Source organism: Callospermophilus lateralis, chromosome 1 (assembly GCF_048772815.1).
Source record: "Callospermophilus lateralis isolate mCalLat2 chromosome 1, mCalLat2.hap1, whole genome shotgun sequence".
NCBI lineage: Eukaryota > Metazoa > Chordata > Mammalia > Rodentia > Sciuridae > Callospermophilus > Callospermophilus lateralis.
In genome coordinates, this window is record NC_135305.1 from 199587506 (window position 1) to 199609189 (window position 21684).

General features: G+C 34.7%; 1 protein-coding gene across 1 annotated transcript in view; it reads right to left on the bottom strand.

Moving 5' to 3' along the window:
* Trank1 (tetratricopeptide repeat and ankyrin repeat containing 1) overlaps nt 1–21684 on the bottom strand; it is a 108211-nt gene that overhangs the window by 40903 nt on the left and 45624 nt on the right. The window contains exons 9-10 of the mRNA XM_076843394.2: nt 9508–9678; nt 2025–2186 (exon numbers count right to left, since the gene is read on the bottom strand). Of these exons, the coding sequence (XP_076699509.2) occupies nt 2025–2186; nt 9508–9678 (333 nt within the window). The remainder of the gene's footprint in view (nt 1–2024; nt 2187–9507; nt 9679–21684) is intronic.

Genomic DNA, 21684 nt, shown 5'->3' on the forward strand with positions numbered 1-21684 from the left:
GATGGAAGAATATAAAAATTACCTAAACATGAGCAATGTGATTTGCATTTGCTAGTTTTTGCTTCCCATTTTTTTCTAAAATGAATATTCATTTTAATATTTTAAATATTCATTTAAAATAAGAACAAATTAAATATAGGCAAGTCTATCATCTTATTTTAACAAGGATTAGAATAAAAGTATAAAAGGCAAACTTTTAAAATAAACATTCACAATTTCTGTTTCGCAGAATCTATTCACTGGTCTTCTGGTAACCACACTCCCACCCTCCAGTATTCTACTAAGATATGAAAGGGATAGGGAAGCCTGTGATTTGGGCCTGAGCCAATCAAGACTCTCCATCCTCCTGATCAATTATTGGTTCTGAGGTACACACTGTGATCAAAAGTGAAGCCTAGGACTTTTCTTCCAACTGCCATGAAAGAGAAATGGGTCCACAAGTCCAGAAATGCTGGATGAGTCACAGGTTAAGAGATCTAGACTTGTTCCCACTGAGAGTCTAAGATAAAAGCTGACCAGAGGACAGCGGAGTTGAAGATGGGAGGGAATGGGTGCTAGTGGATTTCTAGCATGAAAGTAAAAATTTTTAAAAAGTTACTTTTTTGACAACTTAAACCAATTTGGCTCTGTAAATTCCAACAGAAACAATTATCAACATCCCACCCTATGAGCAGTTAAGGACACAAATAGGAGAGAAGAAAAAGTAAAAAGAGATAAAGAATCAAAAGAGTTAAGTAAATTAACTTAAAGACTGAATTAAAGACTGAACTCTGGAAGAGAGCTGTGAGAAGACCAATAGGAAAGACATAAATAGTATGGAACACAGAGAAAAAGAGAAAGACCCTAGCCAGAGACAGAGGATCCCCCAAAGAGAAACAAAGGAAGCCCAGGAACATAGATCTTAAGAAACAAAGGACATTCCAAAAGTAACATTCCCATCTGTGATAAGATTTTGACCAAGGTCAAGTTTTATTTTTATAACCCTAAGTATAAAAGAAATGACTTCATGTGTCAGATGACATTAAGTCCAAAACCAAGAGGATTCCCTAGATGTAATTTGTACAGAATGTCCACTTCTAATATGTCTCATATAAGGAGGGACCATCCTTGGGTCTTGAGTGTGTCATTTGTCTCTGACCCATTTCTTTCATATACAACGAGCCCAATATTACAATACAACTTCATTCAACTCACCCTAAAAGCTAATGGGCATTAACATTTTATGTAGAGGACTTTGGATCAAGTGATCTATACATTATCTCATGAGATTAGCTCCCCAGCTGAGTCCAGGATGACAAAACTGAAGTTTAAAGAAGCGGGTAATTGAACTAAAGTCATAGATGGAGTAAGTGGTAGAGCTAAGACTCAAACACAAAATTTCAAGCCTTAAATACTAGGGTCTGCTATATATCCTGAAAAGCATTTCTGGCTCTTCTGATCATGTCTTCCCATACATTGTATAAAACTGAGACATCTCAGCCTTATGAAATGTCAATTTTTAAAATGCTAAGTTTCAGCAACTTAGAATTTCTAAAACATGTCATAATTATCCAAAGTTTGTCATCTACAGTTCTTTGGGGGAAGTTTCCTGGTATCAGCATAAACACAAAATCAACATTCAATTCTAAAATAACCTATACTCCAACATTTAGCCATTATCTATAGAAGAAACAACTATGGTATGTAAAAAAGGACTGCATATGCAAAGAATCACTAAGATGGTTTACATGAAAAACTAGTACCAATGGTTGCCTCTGGGGATGGAATTTAGAAACTAATATCTATCATGCAGCCTGGATAGACTTTTCACTGAAGAACTTTGTGTTATTTGAATTACCTTTATTTTCAGAGAACAATTTTTAAAAGATACTAGAATAGAATTTGGTTTTGAATTTTGTGGCACTGGAAACTGAACCCAGGCTAAGAATACTTTCTACCATTGAGCTACATCCCCAGTCCATGGAAAAGCAAGTTAATGGGCACAGATCATCTTTAACACAACTGAATGTTGTGAAGAAAAATACCTTGCAAAGAAGAAAGGAGGCGCAAAAACCTCTGAACTACTTCCTGCTTCAGAAAGTTTTTATGCAATAACCGGTTTCCTGAATTCATGTACTGCACCAGTTGCTCAGAGGTCTTCCGGAAAATGTCGCTGTCACTAGTGGGTCCATCACCATTGCTGAGTCCTGCAAAACACCACCACGTGATGCTTCTGAATGCAGAGATCGTGGCTGTGGTAGACTGAAAAAATAACCACAGTTCTCTTCCCCTCTGTTTTTTCACATCTTATGCAACGTGAATTTGCAGCTCCTTCCATCAAGAAATGTGGATTATTCTCCACTCCAGTCTCTTGATTCTGGCCTGGCTTATAGAGTTGCTATGACCAGTATATTTCAGTAGATGTGATTTTTGTGCCAGTTTTGAGCCTGGGTATCAAGAAATTTTTTATACCTCTATTGGCTCTTGGACCTGGCCTCTGCCACAAGAACAAGTCCAGGCTAGCCTGCTGGGGAATAAGAGACAGCATAGAACAAATTGAAATCTGTTGTCCAAACTGAGGCCTCATAGATGTGAAAGAATCCAGCCAAGAGCAGCAAAGACTGCAGACACTTGAAGGAGTTCAATTAAGACAGTAGGAACAGCCCATATTAAACTGCTGACATACAGAATCTAGAGCTAAACAAATGCTTTTTTTTTCAGTCAATAAATTTGGGGTAGTCTGTTTAGATAACTAATAAAATAATTCAGCAAAGTAAACAGCAGAAAGGTGGCTTGGTGCAATGTCATCATCTAACCATTTGATAGCCATTCAAATTTGTATGTCTTACTGACAACCTGGAAAGGCCAATTTAAGTAAGGAGTCATCTTCCTGGCCAAGAAAGATAATATCTCCTTGATTCAACTTATTCAAGGAAACAGTCACAATGACAAAACACCTATTGATGATATGTTAAAATCAAATTATATCCTCAAAAAGCATTTTTACTGAACAGATAGGAGAGCACAGGTGGACATCTGTTTTCTCACCAAAGGAAAAGTGCCTGACTCACAGTAGAAGTGCTATCATGGTTGTAAAGACATAAATTAATGTCCATGTCATGTTCTATCAAAGTATAGACACATTAAAAGAGATGGACTACTTGAAAATGGGTGCAAATAATGAAAACATTGTTATTTTCAAACAGATTGCCCAGCAGCAGATCCAGAGTCAAAGAATTGTGTGCAAGTAGTTTATTAAGGAAGAAAACCAGCAAAGGAGTAAGTAGGGAAGCCAAAGAAAAGTGGAAGAGGAATCCAACTGAGAAGGTAAGCTCAAGCAAAGTCCCACAGAGGGTGTCCTTGCCTCATCCCATAGAGGAGTTCTGGAGTATGAATCAGACCTCAGAGTTGTCTCCACGTAAGACAAGGGAAATGGGTTTTCATATTTTCACATCTATCAGTCACTGCCTACGGGCTGCAATGGGAAAGTGGAAATTCCTAGGCACCTCTGGTTTGAAGGAGTATGAGCCAAACAGGCTCTATAAGCTCAAAGACATTTCTTGAAAACAAAACAAGCCTTAATTAGGAACTGGCTTTTCAAAGTGAAGAAACTCAAAGATTAGGAAGTACACAGAAATGGTAAAAAGGATCCAATGGGGCAGGCAGGGAATGCCAACCTTATTGATTCACACCTGGATTACCATTTCAACAAATCAAATCAGAACACCAGAAATATCCATGCACCAACTTCTGGGGCAAACATTCACTGCCATCAAATCAAGAGAGCTTCGACACCAGGCAGAAGTAAAATCTACAATACTCCAGAGAAGAGAAAAAGGTAACCATTTGCCAGATGAGCCCACATCATCTTAGCTAGAAGTTTATTGTGAGACAGAAAACATGTGGGTGGTGGAATGATGTCTGGCTAGCATCCCTGGACGTATCCTCCTACCTTCATCCTAAAATACCTATGAAGCCACAGAAAACAATAAAACCTTACAGTACAGAAAAAAAAAATAGGACCTTTGGTAAAAGAAGAACTTCCTTTGCTTGCCCCCTTGTACCATGTCATTAAAAGCTTTTCAGGCAGATCATTCTTTCTCCAGAAAAACTGGCTTAGTATAAAAGTCACATGAAAATGAACAGAAATGTGCTAAGCTGACAATAGAGATAATTAGATGCAGTATTATAAATACATTAGATGGTTTAGATAGTTAAGAAGGCAGTTCCTAATTAGAGAAACCTCTAGGCATTAGAGGAAAAAAAATCAAAGAATGTTACTGACGACACAAAAATACATAGAAGGAAAGTTCTAAATATGACAAATGGTGTCCCTGGGAAGTAAGGTGGTGGGTGACTTGTTTATTACACCAAAATTTTCTGGTTTTTTTTTTTTCTTTTTTCCTAAATTTCCTACAAGCTTAATAAGAGACAAAGAAACATCAGGATATGAAGCTGCTTATGCATTATAATTACAGATTTTTCTTAAAGATGACTATTAATTAAACAATAACAAGACTAAATGAAAACAAGCCAAAGTGTGATTACAATAAATTTTGTTTCCATATAACACTATATTTTTATAATTCTCTATAATTACCATATTTAGCAAAAATATATCAGCAAATCTGAAATTAAAAATTAAAGAGATCTTCTGAAGTTACAATAGTGCTGGGAAATATTAGGAAATAGAAATAAATCATTTCATTTTTGCCCAAAATACCTTTTTTAAGGTATAAAAGACAAAACTGATAAACTGTATTACACACAATTTGATCAGGTTCAATTAATATATCCATTCCATTTTTATAAAAGAAAATAAAAATGTCATAATTATAAATGCATAGAATTAGACTAAATGACCAAATTCCAAATATATTAATTTTCCTAGAGGTATATTTATAAAAATTAATATTTCCTTTGCTAAATTTCATACATTTCCTAAAACAAATGAAAACATAGGTTTATAAAAAGGAGAAAATGCGATGGACATCTTTTAAATCAAAACCCGACATCTGCATTAACTGGAAAGAAGCACTGTCTTGGTGTTGAGCAAAATACATCTGGCTCCCCTCAGAGGTCTGAACTTGAGCTCACTTGAAAAGGCACCGTGCTAGTAAGACAAAGGTTCCAATCTGCTTGTTCTTGGTCCTAAGAGCTGAGCAGCAACAGCCACTAGGGAAAGTGGACATGGTCGCCATCTGCTGGTGGCCATAAAAGGCAAGTAAAGGCAATAATCTATAATCTTGACTATTTATAAAGGATTAAAGTTTTGTTCTTCAAAGTGGTCCCTGACATTCCCTGGCAACTGAGACAAATGTAGAATGTCTGATCTCACGCTGAACCTGATGAATCAAAATCTGCATCTTAACATAGGCTTCCAAATATTTATACATGAACAAGTTGGAAAAGCTCTGGTTTAGAGAACCAGAAATCTTCCACAAGACTCTTTATTTCTTAAGTTTTATTTCTTTATCTCCATGCCAAAGATAGCCCTATCCAAAGAGATCAGCACCACTGTTTTCAGCAAAATGGGGAACAGAGAATCTCAGAAAGGATCAAGAGAGAAAGCATCTTTAATCCTAGTCTGAAATTGAAATGTTCATTTATCATCTAAGTGAATAAAACTTCATGTCCTAAATGTACTGCACTCAGGACCACTGATATAAAAAAAAAATCAAAATCATTGGGTGAGACTTTTTATTCAAGAACAGGAGTACAAACACCCCAGCAGCAGCTGTTTCCAAAGACATTTCCCTCTGTCCCCTCAATGGATAAAGATGGGGAGGAATTATGGTCCATAAAAATAAAGTAAATCCATCTTCATTCCCATGGCTCTTAGGGAACTTTCCTTTCAACCTCCCACCATTTTCTTGATCACTATTCTGAATATAAAGAACTTTTGATAGATGAAGTCTAAAACTACACTGTCTAATATAGTGGACACTAATTTACATAAAAGTTAATTAAAGAAAAATAAAATTTCAATTGTTCAGATGTACAAGACATACACATTTTGCTCAAATATATAACAACAAATCCCAACATTATGTACAAATATAATGCACCAATAAAAAAATGTGGAAAAATAAATAATAATAAAAAAGACATACACATTCTAATTGCTCAATGGGTATATGTAACCAATGGCTATATCAGACACAACAAATACAGAATATTTCCATCGTCTCATATAATTATATCGCATAGAACTGGTCTAGAAAGATCTCCTAGTCCCACCTTAGGTTTTGAAGTTTGTGCAACAGGCAAAATATTAGAAACAAAAAGTATACTACAACTATATACAGCCATATGGACGTATAAAGGAACACTGATATTTCGGACAATGTCTCTCCCATCCAGATATCATTACACACAGAGATATTTGAAGACTTCTACAAGGGTTCTGCTGCCAGAAGTACTTTTAGGGAATACGGGAAGGCTCTGATTTACTGGCCCTTCCTGACTACTATCATCCTCTTCTTTTTAAATTTGTATCAGTTCAGTTCTTTTCACATTAATTGTTTATAGTCTTTCAATATTCCTTTAGCATGTCATGAAAGTCTTCATGGTCAATGTTTCAGAAAATTTTGAAATACTCAAACATCCAACAAGTTTGCCAAGGAGGTCAGGGGGCTTTAGGCTTACATGTATCCACTGCCATCACAGGCTACCTGATGAGTCAAATGGCAGGTCTGAATTAGTGCACATTCCTCTCAAGAATGCTTTTCTGCCAAGCAAGTAAGCTGAACTGTAATGAATATAGACAGGCTGAGATTCTCCTGAGTCTCTTCTCTGGGTTCCAAACAGAGGCTACTGATTTAACTGGTGAAGAAGATCGAAATAAGATTAAGAATCATCTCTCAGGGCTGCAGGTATAGCTCAGGGGTATAGCACCTGCTAGCATGTCCAAGGTCCTGGGTTCCATCCCCAGTCCCACAAAAGGGGAAAAAATTTTGTCTCAGACAATTAGATGTTTTTTGGATTAGCAGGTATTCAAAGATTCTATTATACAAGGAAACAAACAATCAAAACTTAAAACTTTAATAACAAATTAATGTCATGCTAAGAAGTATAACACTAAAGATACCCATTATTCTAAGAATTAAAATCATAATTAATAAAAGATAAATTTGCAAACAAAGCAGCCATTTTCTTCTATTAACTAGGAGTTCTCTTTTTGTTGTTATTATTTTAAAACCTAGAAATTAATTAGCTAAGTAATCCCTGTGGTTATTTTAATTTCTCAAATTGGAGAAACAATTCTGAAACTGACAACATGTACACAAACTCTCAGCACTTCACAATGGTTTCTTAATTATATAACCTCAAGACAAAATCATAATTCCTTAAAACATGAGGTCATTTAAAATCTAAACATAATATGTCATCGCTTGAGAAGAACATCCATTAAAAAAAAAGAGAACTCTGCAAAAACATTTCTCTTTCCTCATTATCATGGCCTCATGGAAAGGACAGATGATATTAAAATAAATGAGTAAAAATTGAAACAAATGGGGAAATTCCAGTGAGGGTGTATTAAATGAAAAGCAGCTTCAACCTCCCCACAAAAAACTTTTCCATACTCTACATCTAATCCCTAGACGTCAGACTCCCTCCCACCTCAATGCTCTCCACCTACAGAGTAGCTGCACCCACCCATTTCAGGGAGGGAATATTTCTGGAGAAACAAATTTAACTATGCACACTATCCACTTAATAAGTATTGATCAAGGTGTTACTTCATTCACAAACATAAATAATACAAAGAACAGAAGATGATTAAGGAAAAGCAACAGCACAAAATAGAACCAAGAAAAGGAATCAACTAACCCTAAAAGCAATAATTCAGGGAAGAGAAGAGAACATTCTTTAAATAAATAAATACAGATAGATAGAGACAGAGATAGATATACACACATACATACACATGCACACACATATACATTCTTTATATATCTGCATGTATATACAATTTATATTCTTATGTAATTCAAGAAGATGTGATAAATGCAAAATAAGAATAAGCTTCTATAATAAGAAACAATAAGAAGAAGAGATTCTTAGAAATTAACACTATGATTTTCCAAATTCAAAATGTAGCAATGGACAGACTGAGTTATAAAAGGAAAAGCTAAAAGCCAAGTTAAAAATCTGGGGAGAAAATATTAGGGACAAGTTGAAAGACATTTATTATTAATTCAAGAAACTTGCCCATTTAACAATAGTAGCAATAAGAGAAAAGAAACATTGGAGAGTAGTAAAATATTAAAAGATAATTTCTCTAAGGTAAGAAAGACAGATTAAAATGTACCAACAGGTGCCAAACAAGAACAATGAATAAGGACCCACATCTTGATACATCTGAAAGAAATTTGAGAACTCAAAAACAGAAAAATTCTAGAAGAGGAAAAATGAGATTAACATCAGACTTCTAATCAGTAGAAATTGGGGATAAAAGGCAATGAAACAATTTCTTCAAAGCTGTAACAAGGTTATATAATGTATTTCATAAATCTAAAGATAGCACAGATTGTTGGACATAAGAAAAAACTGCCATTACTTTAACATATCACTGGTTATAAAACTCATTCTAATTACAAAAATAATAAAATGGAATAAAATACACTTACTATCAATGAAATACAATGCCTATACTCAAACAAATTGTTAATCAATATGAGGAAAAAAATAAAGACATTTTTAAGAACTTATTAAGTCTACCATCGATGCTGCCCTTGTAAAAACTTATGAAGTAGCTACTCTAGCAGATCAAGAAAGAAACTTATTCAGGTAACAGATAATACATAAATGCAAGAAACTACAAGAAACATAAAAATACATACATATTTCATTAAACTGGGATGTTTTTAAGAGTATCACATGCAAAGAACAAAGTTTTCAGGACATTTAGTGATTGATTTCTGTGAGTCCAGCCATGCCACTAGTTATAGAAAGGGTAACATTTATATAATACTACCATGCACCCACTGTTCTCATTTTTTAGACTCAATCTATAGATGAAACATAGAAAATTCACAGTTAAGAAATGGAATATAAATGATACAAGTAACCTTATCAGATCAAATTCAACAAGTAGGACCGATATAGTTAAATGCTTTCTCTTATTCAGGAGAGTCTGTCAATACAGACTAACCCAAGTCAATAAATTCAGAAATAGATATACATTTTAAATCATTGGCAGTAATTTCTTTTCTGAGGAGTAGACTTGATTTTTGTCATCTCCTACTCTGTATGTTTCATTTGTTACTGTGTGAATATGTGGGGGGAAAAAATCACCAATACTGTTCAAAGGTGGGTCTGGAAAAGTTCCCAGAATGCATAGATACCCTCTAAATAAGAGTTGTCTCATCCTATCTTTCCAAAAAAAGCATACCAGTTTTCTGAATGTTGGAGAAGAGGGGTCTCACTTAGATCTATGTGTCCCAAGAAGAGATAAACTGATTTGTATCTGATATCACAGTATCAGTTTTATCCCCCAAAAAAGTTAATTTACAGGAGCTGTACCTGATAGGTCCTTAGAACATGTAGCCAGCTTTTCCAAGTGACTGTTGATTTTCTCAATGGCTTTGAAGTTCTTATTCCTCTTCAGGACATCGACAGCAGACCGAGATTGTCGATCCAGCAGAGTGGGGTCTGCCCCAAAGCGCAGGAGCATCTGCACATCCTCTGTTTGTCCTAGGGCAGGCCAAAATGAGAAGGGGGGACTGTCATGGTTCCTTCCATAAGGAGACGTCCCCATGAGTGCTCTTCCTCCCAGTTGCCCAGGACAAAAGAATCAGGCTCCCTCTGTTCAAGGAACCTAAACTGCCAGATTAGGGCAGTCCACCCAACTCCCCAAAGCAAGGAGTCCTGTGTGGAGTGTAAAGGACAATAGCTTTTAAGAGGTTCAGAAGTGCGCTCCTCTCTACCTTTCTCCCCTCTCCTTGGCAACAAGCAAGGAGAGGGGGAATCTGGTTACTAGGCAACAGTTACAGCTGTAAGGATAAGAGCAAGCTGTGACTTCAGTTCTTTATTCCCTAGAGAGGAAACAGAATATTGTTCCAGAAAGAAAAAAAAAAGAACAAGAACAAGAACAAGAAGAAGCCTATCTGGGGATAGGAGAAGAAAGAAGTAGCAATTGCTTTGGCATCGGGGTTTTTTGTTGTCATTGTTTCCACCCTCCCAGCCCCAAGCCTCTAGCTGTAAGCTTCATTTGCTGCTCTACTCTATTTGCCAAGCATCAAGGTGTCTCTGTGATCACAAATGCAACAGTTTTCAGAATGGAACAGGTATATCTCTGGAGGTACACTAAGACTTATGTTGGCACAGAGTTAAACAAATCAAAGCCTGACCTCCAACTTTCGTACCTAATCTTTAATAAAACTCATTGCCTGCCAAGGCATCTTTATTCCAAATATCATCCTGCTTATAGTGTTCTCCTTTCTCATCTCCCTAGTTACAACTGCCTATCTTTCACTTTTCAAAAATAAATACATACTTCCTACCCTTCAAGGATCTTACTGCAGTAGGCAAAATTATAAGGCACCAAGATTCCTGACCCTTAATGTAAAAAATACTTTATCCCAGTTATGCAATCAAATATTAATCTAGGTGCTACTGTAATGAGACTCTGAAAATATAATTAAGATCCCAAATCAATTGACCTGAAGATGGGGAGATTATCCATATCAGCCTGGCCTAATCACAAAAGTCCTAATGGTCAAAGTTCTAGAGCTCAGAAAGAGAAGAGGTCAAAGATTCAAAGTATGAGAGGAATCTGGTGCACAAGAAATCCCCAGCTGGTTATGCAGGGGACCATAAGACATTTAAATGTATGTGGCCTGCAGAAGCTAAGAGTAGTTTCTATTGTCAGCCATCAAGGAAACATAGGAAGAACTGCCTCTGCCAGCTCAACCAATAAGCTTGAAAGAGGGCCTAGAACTCCAGAATGAGAACATAGCTGAGGCTAATAGCTTGATTTCATCCTTGCCAGAAAATGAGCTGAAATAGTCACATCACACCAGACTACTGACCTATAGAACTGTGAGCTAATAAATGGGTATTGTTCTAAGCCACTCTGGTTTTGGTTATATTGTTACACAGTATAGAAAACTAGTATAATTACTATATTATACTGCCCCAAATGAAGGGACAATTAAAACTGATGCAGAAAAAGCCCTTTTAAAAGGCACTGCAATCCACCCCTATCTACCTCTAAAACTTTATTTTTATGTTTAACAATTATAAAAATGTTTACTATATTTATGCTTTGATTAGCTCTGTGGTAATAATTTTAGTCATAATTCTATTCAAAAAACATATTTAGCCCTTAGAACCTGACAATCACAGAAATGTTTTAACATTTCAAGTTACATGAGTATTTTTGTTCCAGAAGAATAATACTGGATGATCAATAAGGTACTCCAGCGTAAAATATATTAGGGTAAATTTCTTTTAGAAGAGTAAATGGGAAAGGGCTGGGGATGTGGCTCAAGTGGTAGCACGCTCACCTAGCATGCGTGAGGCACTGGGTTTGATTCTCGGCACCACATTAAAAAAATAAAGATATTGTGTCCACCTAAAACTAAAAAATAAATATTTTTTTAAAAAAAGAAAAATGGGAAAGATCCAAAAAGAGGAATGCACAATTGATATTTTTTGCTATTAAAGAGCTTGTCTATAAAATTTTAAATAGATGTTAGAGGATATAAAATTTCTGTGGCATTTATATTTTATTATATACAAGAAGTAAGATGTTCTATTTCAAAATAGCAACATATATAAAAGTCTGAAAATAATTCTTTCTTACAATTATTTAGATTTCCATGCTAAAAATTCCAGATATCAACTTAAAAACACATAAATAGGCACACATGTTTTCAAAATTATTTTAGGGGATAAAGAAGTAAAATCTGAAGGCCACTGACAAAATTTTCTTTTTAAATTTTAGTTGTGATTAGACACAATATCTTTATTATTTATTTATTTTTATTATTTATTTATTTTTATGTGATGCTGAGAATCACACCCAGAATCACACCCAGGCGAGCGCTCTACCACTAAGCCACAACCCCAGCCCAGTGACAAAATTTTTTGCCTGTCTAGTATTCATTCCCTTTTTTCCTGAGTGGGTATGGGGGGGGGACAGTTTTCCTTTGGAAAAGTGCCTCTTGCTCATTCTCAGCCTACCTGATTTGATGAGACTAAATATCAGATAGACACAAAGACCTGTCACATTCCACCTCCAATCCAACTCCCTGGCCCAAGAGCTAATACCTCACCAGGATCTGACTAATCAGATCATTCTTCCCTGCTGGTTCTATCCCACCCACCAGCTCAAGGGATGAAGGCCTCACCACCACCTACCTAATCAAATAATTCCATCCTACTGGTTCTGTCTCATCATGCCCTTCAGGTGATATCACCTAACCAGTACTTAGCCAATTAGATCAGTCCATTCTTCCAGCCAAGTGATTGGTTCATGTAGGGCATGTGACAAAGTCAGGTCAATTAGACATACTTGTAATATTTTTACTGAACTATTGGAAGGAGTTTCCTCTCTTTGGCTGAGTTTGACAAATTGGCAGAAAGAAAGTAAGTCTGAAGGTTCTGATGCTTCAACTGAAAAGGAACTTGACTAACAGTGAACTTAGCACAGAAGAAAGCAGAGGTAAGAGGTAAGACACGTTCTTGAAGACACCATTGCAGCAAGCATCTGAACCAAACTCTGGACTTTTCGTTCATAAGAGTCAATAAATTCCCTTCCTTGCCTAAACTAATTTGAGTATCTTGTTCTAACCAAGCCACACAGAACAAGCTCTTACCCAAACGGAACAAGCTCTTACTTCAATTCTAGAAGACGACCATTTCTAGGTTTGGGGTCTGCTGCTGCCCAGCTCTGCTGATTCCTTGAGACTCTGCTTTCCTGGGATTCTCAAATCACTCTGCTGAAGTGCCAGCAGGGCCATCATAACAACCAGCAGCTACCAAAATACCAACAGAACTAAAGATTTTTAAGGTCCTACTGATGTCATGACTATTTCAAATAGTAGATTTGAAATTCAGCTGAGATTAAAGAATGTGAAGAGTTTTTGACTCTACATTATCAAAAAATACCCAATATGAAAATAATCCTATTCACTGTTAGGGCAACATTTCTTGGGTTCAAGTTAGTAATAGCTTTCAAAATCCAAATATACCAACATGCTAATGTTTTAAACATACACAAACTTATGTACATCAAAAATATTTGCAGAAGAAAACATAAGATACTAGTAGTATTCAGGAGATGGAAGAACAGTGTTAGAATAGAGACTCTCAGCATATACTATTTGTATTTTTTATTTTCTAAGGTAATCTATTTAAAATTTATCTAAATAAATAAACAATTTCAAACAAATTTTTCAACTAGGAAATCATTTTACAGATACATTCCTATCAACTCATAAAAATATAAAAAGAATGATCTCTGAGCACTGTTTGCAACAGCAAAATAAACTAAAACACATTTAAATCTTAATTAATAGCATATGGTTGTAACAGTAAATATTATAAGGGGTTATAAATATGACATAGCTATCAAGTTACTATTAGGGAAGATAGTCAAGATATATTGTACAATGAAAAGTATTACTGAATAGAATGTATCATATGCCCATTTATATTTGAAAAAGGAAAAATTATTTTATAAATACACACACTGACAAGACTTAAAAAAAAGTTTGGCAACTGACATTGTGGAAAGGATTAATTTTTTATCACATATCCTTTTTAAGTGTTTGGGGGTTTTTTTGTTTGTTTTTACCAAGTGCTTGAACTTTCTATTTTTTCCTCTAAATATTTTAATTGAGATATAGGTTATATGCTATAAGATTCACCGTTTTAAAGTATATAATTCAACAGGTTTTAGAATATTTATAAAGTTATTCAACCATTACTACTATCAAATTCTAGAACATTTTCATCATTCCAAAAAGAAACCTCATACTTACTAGCAGTCACTCCTTATCTCCCACCAACCCTATCTACCAACCCCTGGAAACCAGTAATCTAGTTTCTACCTCTAGGAATTTTCTTATTCTGGACATTTCATGTAAATGTGGCCTTCTATGTCTGGTTTCTGTCACTTAGCATCTGATGCTAAGTGAAATAAAAGATTCATCCATATTTCACCCTGTGTTAGTACTTCCTTTTATGACTGAATAATATTCTATTGTATGGATCTACTGCATTTTGTTTATCTTTTCATCAGTTGATGAAGATTTAGGTACTTTCCACTTTGGGGCTATTTTGAATAACACTTCTATAAATAATCATTTTAGAAATTGTTGTTCACTTTTACATTTGTCTTAGGTATGTGCTTAGGAGCATATTTCTGGGTCTTATGGTAACTTGAACTTTTTCAGCAACTGCCACAGTGTTTTCAAAGCAGAGGAGCCATTTTTCTAACCACCAGCAAATGAACTTTCTTATTTTTCCATATTATTGTCACAACACCTGTTATTGTCTCTTTTAGCCATCCTAATGTGTACGAGTGTACTTTAAATTTTTAAACTGGTTTTTAAAGAGGTGATTCAAAGAAGTTTGATGTATTCATCAACAGACAAAAAGAAGAGTAGAATAAAAGAGAAAGTCTAGAATTAGTGGTATGTGAAATCACTGAGGTCAAAGACCATTTTTTTTAATAAATGGAGGTGAGACAAATAGGAAGTCATTTGGAAAAAGATAAAACTCATCCTTAAATTCCAATAGTTCAGGAATAAATAAAAAGAACCCACACAGGCAGAAAATAAAAAGAAGAAAATATCAGCAAATTCCTTTGTAATTTTGTTGTGGAGAAAGACTTTTTAACTTTGACTCCAAATCTGGGAAGAATAAAACAAAAGATTGATAAAGTTAATTTCATTGTGATTGTATGACAAAAAAGGATAAAGTCAGAAGAAAACTGAAAAACTGGGAGAAAAATACTCATATACCACAAAGAGATGATAAATGGAAGAATTCTTTAAAATCAAGGACAAAGGACAAAAAAATAGAAAAATAGGGAAGAGATATAAATACATAAATATGCTTTTTTACATATTCTTTTTCAAAGAAAAATATTTTAAAAGTTCTCAAATGTATAAATGATCCAATGTAATTAGAGAAATGCAAATTAAAATGACACCAAGAGAACAATTCTCATCTATCAGACCAGAAAAAAAAAGTTAAATGTGACAACAAATTCTGTTGGGAGGGCTATGGGAAGAGAGTTACTCTCATACATTATTGGTGGTAATGAAATTGGTGCAACCCTCCTACATGAAAACTTGAATATATAACTAAACTACACTACACTATGAATTCATATGGAGTACATTCCCCAGGATATACTGTTAATGAAAAGCGAAGTACCAAAGTGTATCTGTACAATGTGACTCTTCACCCAAAAAAGGAGATGTAATAAAATACATATGTATCTGTTCACTGCTGCAAAAGGAAGAAGAAGCCTGAAATTAAAGACAGTTTATTTACAGGGGTGGACAGGTAAGGAGCACAAAGAAGGGGAAATGAGGATGGAGGGAGTAGAGCAGAAATGAGGAGGATGTATTTCTCTAAATACATCTTTTGGAAAGGTCAGACTCCCAGAGAGTCTGAATCTCACAGCAATGTTTCACATGCTCTTTACATACCCCAAGTATGAACAAACAAACTAATAAGACTGGGGAAAAACAAAATATAGGACAAACACTGAAAAAAAAGAGCCTAAGCAATCTACAAATGACTAACAAAACCACAGTAAAGTGGGTGGGAAAGAACAGTACCTTGACTCACTGTTCAAAGGCTAAAGATAAAAAATAAAATAAGCACAGATGAACATAAAATGACTAAATAAATATAAATCTATACAATAAAAATGTTTCTCACTGAGGTATAAATTAGCAAGACTGAAATTCACAGAATCAAATAAACAAATAAATATAGTATAGATGAGAGATGTTACAATTTTTTTTATGTTACAAATTTTAAAAGGCTAAATGACCATGTGTTTAACTCAAGGTTTTTTATATAGACATATGCAGATAGATTCAGTAATATAGATGTGAGTATCCTAGGTTAGTTTATACACATGTATATTTTAGCTCTAGCAAGTCCTAGAAACAAATGACACTCTAATTAGAAATGCCAAACCAATTGGGCTGGGGCTATAGATCAGTGGTAATGTGCCTGCCTCACACGTGTGATGCACTGGATTTGATCCTCAGCACCACATAAAAATAAATAAAGATATTGTGTCCATCTACAACTAAACATAAATAAATAAATAGTTATTTAATAAGAAAAAAAAAGAAAGAAAGAAATGTCACACTTATTACTAGATCTTGTTTTCAATATCATCTCCAAATAGTAACCAGAGATTCCTAGAGAAGTGGAGTGGTTGATTCCAGAGCTGGGACAAGGAAAACTCAAGATGAGCTTGAAGCATTTTGTGCTTGTGAGGAAGTGCTCAAAAATAGATGGAGGTTTGATGAAAAAACACAGGGGTTAATCTGAAGGAGTGACTCATAGCTAAAGCTGGAGACATTTAAGCAAAAAAAAAAAATGATGCTATTGGATTTTATTCCATATAATAAAATAAATATCCATGAGACCATACTGACATAATTGAATAAATAAATATATGGGCAGCCAATCTCCATCATTTTGGCTTAGGAACCGAATTCCTCAACAAGACTCCTAAAGCACAGAAGTAAAATCAGGAATCAATAAATGGGATGGAATCAAACTAAAATGCCTCTTAACAGCAAAGGAAACAATCAAGAAAGTGAAGAGAGAGCCTACAGAATGCAACAAAATGTTTGCCACCTGCACCTCAGATAACTGCATTAATCTCCAGGATATAAAAACAACTCAAAAAACGTAACACCAAAACCCAAATAACCCAATCAATAAAAAGGAACTTAACAGATACTTCACAAAAGAAGAAATACAAATGGTCAACAAATACATGAAAAAAATGTTAAACATCTCTACCAATTAGAGAAATGCAAATTAAAACCACATTGAGATTTCATCCCACTCCAGTCAGAATGACAATTATCAATACAAGTAACAATAAATGTTGGCAAGGATGTGGGGGAAAAGGCATACTCACACATTGCTGGTGGGACAGCAAAATGGTACAATCACTCTGGAAAGCAGTATGGAGATTCCTCAGAAAACTTGGAATGGAACTACCATTTGACCCAGTTTTCCCCTTGATTTATACCCAAAGGACATAAAATCAGCATACTATATAGAGACACGGTCACATTAATGTTTATAGCAGCTCAATTCACAAGAGCTAAGCTATGGAACCAACCGAGGTGCCCTTCAGCAGATGAATGGATAAAGAAAATGTAGTATGTATACACAATGGATTGTTGCTCAATCATAAAGAAGAATGAAATTATGGCATTTGCTGGTAAATGGATGAATCTGGAGACTATCATGCTAAGTGAAATAAGCCAATCTCAAAAAAACAAAAAGCTGAATGTTCTCTCTGATATGTGGTTGCTAACACATAATATGTGGGTGAAGAATAGAAGGTCATTGGATTAGACAAAGGGGAATGAGGAAAGGGCTGGGGATGGTAATAAGAAAGATAACTTTCCTATGTTCATATATGAATACACATCAGTATAACTCCATATCATGTACAACCACAGGAATAGGAAGGTTTTTTTAATTTTTTATTTGTTCTTTTTAGTTATACATGACAGTAATGACAGTAGTATAATGGGAAATTATATTCCATGTATATATAACATGTCAAAATACATTTTACTGTCATGTATAATTAAAAAGAATAAAAAAATAAACATATGAGCAGAAGGAACAGCTCTTAATTACAAGAGAATTCCAAACAAAAAAGATAAAAATCAATATTGAGATTAAAGTAATAACCACTGCTGACAAAATCTACCAATGGATACTATAATTGGCCTCAAAACTTTTAAGAAGTAACAGGATTATTTGCATAGTTTTGAAGTATCTCTTCCAAGGTATTCATTAACTAGAATTTGGAAAGCTAGTAACTTTGTAGTGGAGAGACCAAAAGATCACACCTTAACCAAAAAAAATCAAGGTTAACCATATAAGACATATTGACAGAATGAATCTCTTGATATGATATACTGAAAACACAAGATAATTCCTATATTCTTACCCAAAATGCATTCTGATCTTGAGAAAATATAAAATAATCTCAAACTGATTCACAGTCTACAAAATAACTGACCAATATTCTTCAAAAGAATCGAAGTCATGAAAGACAAGGAAAGATCAAAAAACTGTCACAGATTGGAAGAAACTGTGTAATGTAGGATCCTGAGACAGACAAGGTGCTTTAGTGAAAAAAACTAGTGAAATTCATATGAGGTCTGTATATTATTGACAGTATTATATAAATGTTATTTTCTTGATTTTAACAATTAAACTTTGATTATATAACATTGCCATTATAGGAAACTGTGTGGAGGCATAAGAAAATTTTTGCCAAATTTTCTGTAAGTCTCAAATTAGTTCAAAATAAAGTTGTTTTTTAATAATACAGTTTCCCTGATTAAAAAAAATAGAAAGAGGAAAAGAGTTAAGGAGAAACAGAAGGAAAAAGGAGGAAAAGCAGCCTATAAAAGTTGAGAGGCCTTATTTAGCAAAGGCCATAGAGGCAGCCTTTGTATACATCTATATGGAGACAGAAAGGGCTCTCTTTACTTCACCTTTACTCTCTCAACTTTCAGAGAGCTGGAAAGGTTTCACTATGTATAATAAAGAGGCTACAGATGAAAGGATAAAGAAAATGTATACAATGGAATATGTATACACATATATACACAATGGAATATTATTCAGCATTGAAAAAAAATAAAATCATGGCATTTGCAGGTAAATGGATGGAGTTGAAGAATATAAAGCTAAGTGAAGTTAGCCAATCCCAAAAACCAAATGCCAAATGTTTTCTCTGATTTAAGGATGTGGATTCATAATGTGGTTGGGAGGGGAGGGCATGGGAGGATTAGATGAATTCTAGATAGGGCTAAGGAGAGGGAGGGGAAAGGAGGGGGCGTAGGGGTAGGAAAGATAGTGGAATGAGATGGACATCATTACCTTAAGTACATGTATGAAGACATGAATGATGTAACTCTACTTTGTGTACAACCAGGGATATGAGAAATTGTGCTCTATATGTGTAATATGAATTGTAATGCATTCTGTATAACAAATTAAAATTTAAAAATTTAAATAAATAAATAGGCTACAATTGGACTGTCAAACACCATTGAGTGAACAAACATCCACATTATGAATGTTCCAGAAAGATAAGAGAAGGAAAAGGCACGCAAAATATATTCAACAAGAATAATTGCTTGAAAAGATACAGGTATACAGGTCCAAGAATCTCAAAGGACTCCCCCAATCCAAAAAAACAAAAAAGTTCTCTTTGAGGCACATATATAATTAAACTGTCAAAAATAACAAAACAAAAAAGGAATGCTGAAAACAGCAAGAGAAAAGTATCAAGTCACTTATAAAGGCATCCCCATTAATCTAACAGCAATTTTCTCAACAGAATAGGACAGTATATGATAAGTCCTGAAAGAAAAACTAGCCAACAAAGAATACCATAACCAGCAAAGCTATCTATCCCAAATGAGGAAGAAATAAAGACTTTCTAAGACAAGCAAACACTGGGGGAATTCATCACTATCAGATGGACACCACAAGAAAAATACTTAAGGTCTAGCATGTGCAAGGCCCTGGGTTCAATGGGAGGAAGGAAGGAAGGAAGGGAGGGAGGGAGGGAGGGAGGGAGGGAGGGAAGGAGGAAGGGAGAGAAAAGGAAAGGAAAGGAGGGAGGAAGGGGAAAGAAATGCCCTACATTAGAAGCAAAACAATGATAATGACCATAATGAAAACACATAGTAGAACAAAACTCAGTAGTACACAAAACTAAGATACACAAAAGAGAACAAGAATAAAATCAAACCCTATCAATAAAAATCCCACTAAACCACAAGATAAATGAGAAAAGCAGAATAAAAGAACAAAATATATTGCTATGGTTTGGATCTAGGAATGTCCCCCTGAAAAGCTCATGTTTTAGGCAATGCAGTAATGTTCAGAGGTGAAAAGACTGGATTATGAGAGTTGTAATTTCTTCATTGGAGTAATCCACTTGACGGATTAATAATTTGATAGCCAGGCAGTAACTGTAGGCAGGTGGAGCAAAGCTGGAGGAAGTAGGTTACTGGATGTTCCTTAGGGACTATATCTTGTCCTTGGCTCCTTGAGTTCTCACTCTCTCTTCTGCTTCGTGGCTATCATGAACTAAGTAGCTCTCCTCTGCCATTTCCTCCTGTCATATTTCTACAACTATGCTATAGATTTAATGGACCAAATAGAAGTTTGCAGAACATTTCATTCAACAGCTGCAAAATACATTCTTCTCACCAGCACATGGAACATTTGCCATTTTTTAAGGCACAAAACAAGTCTCCACAAATTCAAAAATATAACATAATAGCATGTATCTTCTCTGACCACAAAGGAATAAAACTAGAAATCAAACAAGATTTATTCTCTGACCACATAGGAATAAAACCAGAAATCAAACAAGAAGGCTATGGTTAAAGCTGAGAAGTAGAGCACTTGCCTAGGCACACACAAGGTCCTAGGTTTGATCCCTTGTAACACACACACACACACACACACACACACACGAGAAACTTAAGAAATTGTAAAAATACATGAAAATTAAACAATATACTCTTAAATAGCTAGTGGGTCAAAGAAGAAAGAAATCAAAGCAAAATTATAAAATTTCTTAAATGAAAATGAAAACACATATACCAAAATCTATGGGAGATAATAAAAGCAGTATAAACAGGTGATTTGATAGGAATTCCAAACACATTCAAAATAAAAAGAAAAACACAAAGATTAAAAAAAAACTGATGATAAAACCCAAGGAACTAGAAAAGCAAGAAAAATCTAATTCAAAATTAGTAGATGGAAAGAAATAACAAAGAGTAGAAATAAGCAAAATAGAAACTAAAAAGATAAAGATCAACAAAATAAAGAGATGGTTTTTGAAAAGATAAACAAAAGCCAAAACTTTAACTAGACTAACCAAGAATAAAAGAGAAACAATTCAAATAAACAAAATCACAGATAAGAAAAAGGAGACATTATAACTGGTAACCACATATATACAAAGTATCATTAGGAACTATTACAAATAACTATATACCGATGAATTAGAAAACCTAAAATAAATGGATAAATTTCCGGACACACAAAACCCACTAAATCTGAACAATAAGGTCATAGAAAACATGAACAGGCCAGTAAGGAGTAACTAAATTAAATTGAAATAAAGTCTCCCCCCAAAAATATCATAGCCTAACTCTGCAGTTCTTGCCTGTAATCCCAGTGGCTCAGGAGGCTGAGGCAGGAGGATTTTGAGTTTAAAGCCAGCCTCAGCAAAAGCGAGACACTAAGCAACTCAGTGAGACCCTGTCTCCAAGTAAAATACAAAATAAGGGTGGGGATGTGACCAGTACCAATAAATACATAAATAACATTTTTTTAAAAAGCCCAGAACCAGAAGCTTCACTGCTGAATTTCACCAAACTTATAAAGAAAAAAAGTAACACCAATTCTTCTCAAACCATTCCAAAG